General features: G+C 31.2%; 1 protein-coding gene across 2 annotated transcripts; it reads right to left on the bottom strand.

The window, feature by feature from the left end:
• Positions 1 to 466: 466 nt before the first annotated feature.
• On the bottom strand, positions 467 to 3,051 carry LOC144557578 (GDSL esterase/lipase At5g42170-like). 2 transcript variants are annotated; one of them, XM_078306169.1, is made up of 5 exons: positions 2,784 to 3,051; positions 2,308 to 2,438; positions 1,982 to 2,212; positions 1,369 to 1,624; positions 467 to 833 (listed from the first exon to the last, which is right to left on the bottom strand). In XM_078306169.1, the coding sequence occupies exons 1-5, from the start codon at positions 3,031 to 3,033 to the stop codon at positions 640 to 642; spliced, it is 1,062 nt and encodes a 353-aa protein (XP_078162295.1). In that variant the 5' UTR covers positions 3,034 to 3,051; the 3' UTR covers positions 467 to 639. The 2 variants fall into 2 exon arrangements, with proteins under 2 accessions (XP_078162295.1, XP_078162296.1); XM_078306170.1 differs by lacking the exon at positions 1,982 to 2,212.
• Between the last annotated feature and the right edge of the window lie 5,364 nt (positions 3,052 to 8,415).

Here is an 8,415-nt window from a genome sequence, read left to right as displayed (position 1 = left end):
ACCCCTGCACAAGCTTATAATAATAAATATCTGAGAAGGATATAATTCTTAAAATTTTAAATAACACTCTACTTTTCTTTCCTCTTTCTAGATGAGGCGGTCAAATTGTAAGTCAACGTTGAATTGGACAAGTGAGAATGACCATCTTGTCCTCAGAATTTGCACAAACATTTTGACATAGCAGTTTTAGCTATGCACAAACTATAAAATCAAAATAGCATTGCATTAAAAAACTATATTAATCTAGTGGTGAAAACAATACTTTCCGTATAAAAGTCATAAATTCCAAACACAAATGAAAAATCTTTTATAGATCTTAAAACAAAGCAGTTGAGTGGTGTGATCTTCAACTTTACTTTAAAAAAAACAACCATATTAATATCTTTGCCCTAAAATTACCTAACTTAATTGCCTGAGCACCATCAAATACTTTATTTATATTGACATTTTATCAGTAGAAAAAGGCCCTCAACAAATAGTTTCTGTTCACGAGACAAATCACACAATATCTTCACTTTTGAAACTACACAGCACTGAAATACAAATTTATTAATGGCAAGACGAAAAAAAAATCGCCTCTAAAAAAAATCCGAAAGAATTCGGAAAATAATATTTACCAAAGTTGGTGGACCATCGGAATCAGAGTAAAATAGATAAATAATTTTTGACAAGTGGAGTTACTAGGAGCTCATATCCTCTTTCTGTGGGATGAAAAGCGTCCCAAAATAGATATTTTGATGCATCCTCGCATGTGCAAGGACTTATTTCATTACACAAAAGTGTGGCTTCTATCTCTCCAGTGCCACAACAGCCCCTTGTTACTTCATCAAACCCTAAATAAATACCAAACCTCATTAATTGGGAAATAACCTCAGAGCAATATAAACTACATTATTTTCCTGGCACCTGATACTTTTTCAGTTGAAATTTATAATATCCTTTAATTGTCTAGAACCGTCAAGCCCAATTGGCCCAGTGCTTTTGCTATTTGAGTATTAATTAAAATATTTGTTCTACAAAAACGCCAATCCATCAATACCTCCATAATCAATAAAACCAGAAGAGGCTATGGTAATATACATATTACGGATCAGCCCGTATTTCTATTTTTAAAATATAAATAGTCAATCCAAATTCTCTGTACTAACGGTTACTTTCAAACCAAATTTTACATATTCTTTAGATTTTTTTACTATATTTAGATATATATGTACAAATCAAGTAATTTCTATTACCATAGCCTCACTCAAACGAAAATATGCATAAAAGACAATAAACGTATTTGAAAACAGCGAACCAGCACATGTGGAACACTTCTCATTGATGAAACTTTTCTGAGCTTAAATTTTCAACTGATATAGTCTGTACCATAATGAGATGAGTTCATGATAAGATCAAGCAGTATGCTGTATACATCCATGTATATTATCTTGCTGCCGGGAAGCTCAGGGGCCAACCTCGTCATCTCAGCTGATAATTCTGTATTAAACAGTAACGTTGCTTCGTTATAGATGTCTACGCATTCTCTTGTTATGCCTCCTCTCAGAGTTCGTACCGCGGGCACGCAGCCTAGTGGAGGTACACCCACTACGGCGATATTTCGGGCCCCCAAATCGTACAAATTCTGTAATGGAGAAAGATGTGTATAAATTTTAATTGATTCCCTCATTCAAATTTTTTAATTAGTCTAAACTAATGAAAATTTCAAGTACTGTTACCAAATTTTCACAGTGCGCACTATTGCAAAACTACCATCACTAAAGTTAAATTCAACAAAATTTTGGTCCAATTATTGGTCAAAATTTTTAAATCCAAATCATTCACAGATAAATGAGTTTGTCATGAAGAAAAATTATTGTTTTTTCTTTCTTTTTGTCATGAAGAATGCCTACCATTTATTGCAAAACAAATTAACCAAGAAAATGCAGAAGAAAGGTAAAACAAAGAAGGGCTTATAGGTAAGATTGGTAAAATAGTGTACCTTGTTGAAACTTGAGGCTGCTTGAACTAAATAATTGACGTAAGAAGGAATATCATAATTTGATCTAATATTGGTTGAGAAATATGTGGTCATTATATCATTGCTTCCAAGGAATATAATGTAAACGCTATCGCTGACTATTTTGGAGGCTCTCTCAATTCCTGCCACCTTTTCTATTTTTATCTTGTACTCCTTGAACATTTGTAGTTGATCCCACAGTGTGTAAGCAGACTAAATTAGTATATAAAATAAAATGTTAATATGGCAAAGGAGAAATAAGAACTGTCTTTTAATACAATAATTTAAACAATCAATATGAGCTGTACTGCTATTTTAGCTGATATGTTGTCGAAACCAGCCCCACCTGAAGCAAAGCTTACACCAGTTAGCAGATCCTCGTCACTCAGTTCTGGATCGAGGTATGCCGGTAAGTATTCTTTTATCCCTAGCTGAGAAGCTGCATTAAAATTTGACCACTTCATGTTAACATCTTTTGCTAGTAAGACAGAGAAACTAACCCAATTGTAAATTACCAAACTAACACAATGAAATGATAAAATTCAATTTAATCCAACAAAAATCCAAAAAACGGACAGAAAAGTACAGGATAAGTTCTCTGCAGATGGGTCATGAAAGAGCCAGTAACCACCAGTAAATGGTGCAATGAGCAAAAAGATAATTAACTGACCGACATATTCACGGTCTAACCCTTTGCGTTCATACAACTAGATAAAAATAATGACATTTATCAAATGTTTTTTACTATAGAAAATCATTACAAAATTGGTTTAATTTGTTTTACCTAAGAAGTCTGGTGGGATCTTTCCATTGCTAAATCTTCCTGTTGCTCTCTGATCTTTGAAATCTCTCCCGTAAGGCGGAAAATTACACTTCGCCCAGCTGGATTTCAACCCGTTATTATTACCCGGATCTGTTATTGAGTCTCCAAACACAATCAGTGCCGGCACCTGTGATACCGCAGCATTTGACTGAAGCACTGATACATTGACAAGAAGTAAAAAGATGTATAAATATTTAGTTTCCATTTGCATAGTAGTGTGTTGAGTTTCTTCTCTAAAGAGATTGTTCAATGCCAAGGCTACATATAGTAATAAGAAAGTGTGAGCCTGAGCTACAAGTCTCTAATGCTGTTTTCTACGTGTCCGTGTCTGCATACTCAAAAGAGCATCTTTTGAGTTGATGCATCTTGGCCGTATATTTTAAACGGAGTTAATCCGGCCAGAGTCTATAATTCAAGAAGCCCTTTTATATTAGTGCGGATCTAATCCGTACGAATCTTAAAGCAGATCGGACGGTCCATATACATTAACCAAAAGATTCTTTTTTGAGTTAATGCAGAGGATACGAATTCGTTTTGTACTACGTAGCCATTTACATAAATGCTGTCGAAATGCCAGTACCATGCAACTACACTTCATCATTGCATTTAATGTCATGAACTTCCTGATGTCAAGATGGGTTTCTGAAATTTAAATGTTTAAAGTCATCATTCCAAAACTTTTAGTTTTAAATTATAGTTATTCTGTACAATACAGGATACCAGTATAAACGAGACAGGAATATATGAACGGACCGTAATAAGACTACTGAAACTAATCAGAACTTTGCAAAATGCCAGAAACCTTTCTGCTTGGAACTTGAAAGCAATAGATATATATATATATAGAGATGGGCTATAGTGCATTGCAATGCATGAACCCTCTTATGCATTGCACTATTAATCATGGATTTAAAGTCCAAACGACCAATCTGAACCGTTCATCTTGTTCTTCATATTAATATGTACTTGGGGACCAAATTTTATATTTTTTTGAATTTTTTTACTATTTATTAAGCAATTTTGAAAGTTTCTGATCTGATGGTCCAGAAAATTTTACTGTTTTTTACTGTTCACAGCAAAACAGCAATTTTCAAAAATACTTAATAAATAGTAAAAAAATTCCAAAAAATGTAAAATTTGGTCTCCAAGCACATTTCAATATGGATTAAACATCTAACGGTTCGGATCGGTCGTTTAGACTTTAAATCCGTGATTATAGTGCAATGCATAAGGGGATTCATGCATTGCAATGCACCATAGCCCATCTCTCTCTCTCTCTCTATATATATATAGAGTACGGCTAACGCGCTTCCTCTAGCATATGGGCCGAAATGCTTCCGGTGGAAATTTGAAATTTCAAAATCCAAAAAGTCGATCTAAACCGTTCATCTCCTTCTCCATATTAATATCTGTTTGGAGACCAAATTTTACATTTTTCTGAAATTTTTTACTATTTATTAAGCCACTTTGAAAATCGCTGATCCAATGGTTTTACTGTTTTGTTAAGCCACCGTTGGATCAGTGATTTTCAAAGTGGCTTAATAAATAGTAAAAATTTTTAGAAAAATGTAAAATTTGGTCTCCAATCAGATATTAATATGGAGAAGGAGATGAACGGTTCAGATCGACTTTTTGGATTTTGAAATTTCAAATTTCCACCGGAAGCATTTCGGCCCATATGCTAGAGGAAGCGCGTTAGCCGTACTCTATATATATATATATATGAGATAGGCTAATGTGCTTTCGGTAGCATATGGACCGAAATACACACAGTCCAAATTTAAAATTTCAAAATTCAAAAAATCGATCTGAACCATTCATCTTGTTCTCCATATTAATATGTGCTTGGAGACCAAATTTTACATTTTTATGAATTTTTTTACTATTTATTAAGCCACTTTGAAAATCGCTAATTCAATAGTTTTACTATTTTGTTAAGCCACCGTTGGATCATTAATTTTCAAATTGGCTTAATAAATAGTAAAAATATTCAGAAAAATGTAAAATTTGGTCTCCAAGCACATATTAATATGGAGAACAAGATGAACGGTTCAAATCGACTTTTTGAATTTTGAAATTTCAAATTTGGACCATGTGTATTTCGACCCATATGCTACCGAAAGCACATTAGCTTATCTTATATATATATATATATATATATATATATATATATATAGAGTACGGCTAACGCGCTTCCTCTAGCATATGGGCCGAAATGCTTCCGGTGGAAAGTTAAAATTTCAAAATCCAAAAAGTCGATCTGAACCGTTCATCTTCTTCTCCATATTAATATCTGCTTGGAGACCAAATTTTACATTTTTCTGAAATTTTTTACTATTTATTAAGCCATTTTGAAAATCGCTGATCCAACGGTAGCTTCTGATTTTTACTGTTTGGTAAGCCACCGTTAGATCAACAATTTTCAAAGTGGCTTAATAAATAGTAAAAAAATTCAGAAAAATGTAAAATTTGGTCTCCAAGCAGATATTAATATGGAGAAGAAGATGAACGGTTCAGATCGACTTTTTGAATTTTGAAATTTCAAATTTCCACCGGAAGCATTTCGGCCCATATGCTAGAGGAAGCGCGTTAACCGTACTCTATATATATATATAGGATTTGGCTAATATGCTATGGGTAGCTAAGAGGCCTCCCGTGCTACGGCTCAATATTCGACTTTTCAAAATCCTAACGGTCGATCCGAACCGTTCATCTTGTTCTCCATATTAATATGTGTTTGGAGACCAAATTTTACATTTTTTGGAAATTTTTTACTATTTTTTTAGATTTATTGAATGTCACTGTTTTTTATGGTCCAGATTTGTCTGAAAAACAACGATTTTCAATAAATCTAAAAAAATAGTAAAAAATTTCCAAAAAATGTAAAATTTGGTCTCCAAGCACATATTAATATGGAGAACAAGATGAACGGTTCGGATCGACCGTTAGAATTTTGAAAAGTCGAATATTGAGCCGTAACACAGGAGGCCTCTTAGCTACCCATAGCACTGTAGCCAAGTCCTATATATATATATATATATATATATATATATATATATATATATATATATATATATATATATATATATATATATATATATATATATATATATATACACGCGCGCGCATATATACAGGCGCGGCCAAACTAGAAAGTTTAGATTCTATATATATATATATAATTATAGACCGTCTCAAATTGCACAAGCAGGTTTATAATAATAATTAATAAATATCTGAGAAGGATATAATCCTTAAAATTCTCATTTGAAACTTTTAGTTGTAACCATCACTCTTATAAACTTCTCAATCTATGACAATTGTCCCTCCTAATTCGTAATCTTACTATTAATTTTGTTAAAGTTAAATAATTATTATGGTCCTAACACTTCTATTCTAAAATGAATTTCTTTATGCATTTCATTACTATATAGTTTTCAATCTTGTTTGTAAATAAATAGTATGTACTTATTTCTCTTTCAAAAGGATATATACTTATTGTATTTTCATTATTATTTATAAATTAAAAATCAATTATACAAACTTTATTGTTCATGAGAATATTTACTTGTTAAATTAGTCAAAGCATACAAAAATAAAGTACGAAAAGCATTTGATCGATGTTGTTCACATATATAAGTAGGGCTGGACAAAAAATTCGTAGTTCGTGATTCGATTCGAGTTTGATTCGAAAAAGTTTGTAAAAAATTCGATTCAAAATAGTTCGAAATTATTTCAAACAAAATTCAAACTGGACCTGGTTCGTTCGAAATAGGTTCGCAAACTATTCTAGTTAGAATCTCAAAGTAACGTGAACCGTTGATTTCCGTTGATGACTTAAAAGTTAAAACATAAAGCCATCCAGCCATAAGTCATAACTCGTAAGTTGTAACCCTCGCTCTCAGTTCTAAAATCCTAAACGATTTTCACCTCTCGCTTTTGGCGACTACGATCACTCTTCTTTGTCGTAAAAAAGTTCATAAAAGATTCGAAATTGAGTTTATAAAAAAATTGATTCGAAATTAATTCAAACCAAACTTAGTTCGAAATTAATTCAAACCAAACTCAAACTGGGGTAAGTTTAATTCGTTTGCAGCCCTAATATACGCTACGTATTTTACTATTATTTTGAAAATAGTTTAATTTGTATTCTAATTAGATATTATGAAATTTAAATATATGAATGAGATTACATTTAATGATCATTGTAGATTGAGAAGTTGTCAGGTCTTTATCAAGATTATTCAAAAGACTATTTATTACAAATCAATAATTAGAGGTCTTGTGTATGACCAGTACTTTTGAGAAAGCAATTTGATTTTAAAAAAAAAAAAATGCGCTGGCAATTTAATAAACACTCAAAACTTCTAGACAATCTCTCTTGCGCTCTATTGTCATATAATATATATCAGATATGAGATATGAGAATTGCAACAAACTAATCATATTTTTTTATATAATATCTGTGAAAAATTATACATATATATTTAATAATATAATATAAGACCGAATTTATAAATATATTTTAAAATATTAGCATCTTAATAAAATGAAAATACTAATTTAATTATAAACTATTGAATTTTATTTTATGGAGGAAGGTACAGTAACTCTTTTCTTTCATATCTATGAAGAGGTTATTCTCAAAGAACAGAGTAGAACTAGGGTGTTTTTAAGTTCACCAAGCACCTTGGTGAATTCAACTTTAAAACATGTCAAATCGGCTTTAAATGACAAATCCGAACCATTCAAACTCTTCTACCTTACGAGTGATGCATCTACATGTGAAAATTTTAAACATTCAAATTAATTTCGTATAAAGTCAATCGGTCAAAATTAGAAGGTTAATAAATTAATTTTAATGCATTCATATTTTGAACGTTTTTCGACCGCTTGACTTTATACTAAATTAATTTGAATGTTTAAAATTTTCACACGTAGACGCATCACTCATAAGATAAGCGGGGTTTAACGGTTCAAATTTTTCATTTAAAGTCGATTTGATGGATTTTAAATTTGAGTTCACCAAAGAACTTGGTGAACTTAAGAACACCCTAGTTCTACTCCAAAGAACAATAAATTATGTTCTTAATAAATGATAGAGGGTCTCTACAAATTACAAAAAGATGCAAAATTTAGAATGAATAATTAAATGATAACAATTGTTATTTTAAAATTATGTGCAAGTTTCAGAATATTAAATTGAGTAGAATTAGGATGTGTTGTGCTCACTAAAAGAATTGGTGAGCATAACATCAAAATTTATTAGATTGACTTCAAACGAAACAAATCCAAAATGTTGGAACAAATGTACTTCTCAAATGATGTATGCACATGCAAATTTTAAAATTTATTTAGTACAAAATCAAGCAGTCAAAATTAATGAAAAATGAATGCACCAAATGATGTTTTTATAAGTTATTTTAAAATATGTTTCACTTTTTTTTTATTGAAATGTGAAGTTTTTATAAGTTATTTTAATGCATTCATTTTCTCATCAATGTTGACTGCTCGACTTTTGTACTAAATGCATTCAAAAAATTTAAAATGTTGCATGTACACACATCATTCGTGAAGTAGATTGATTTCAAAG

This window comes from Carex rostrata, chromosome 7, assembly GCF_964058835.1.
Source record: "Carex rostrata chromosome 7, lpCarRost1.2, whole genome shotgun sequence".
Classification (NCBI taxonomy): Eukaryota; Viridiplantae; Streptophyta; class Magnoliopsida; order Poales; family Cyperaceae; genus Carex; species Carex rostrata.
The sequence above is the reverse complement of the archived record's forward strand: the minus strand, read 5'-3'. Positions and strand labels throughout refer to the sequence as shown.

Excerpts from the sequence above, each read along its gene's own strand:
- LOC144557578 (XM_078306169.1), bottom strand. The coding sequence starts at position 3,033 with ATGCAAATGGAAACTAAATATTTATACATCTTTTTACTTCTTGTCAAT. Across the intron at positions 2,213-2,307 it reads ACATATCAGCTAAAATAGCA|TCTGCTTACACACTGTGGGA; the intron begins GTACAGCTCATA and ends ATACTAATTTAG. Across the intron at positions 1,625-1,981 it reads CAGCCTCAAGTTTCAACAAG|AATTTGTACGATTTGGGGGC; the intron begins GTACACTATTTT and ends TCTCCATTACAG.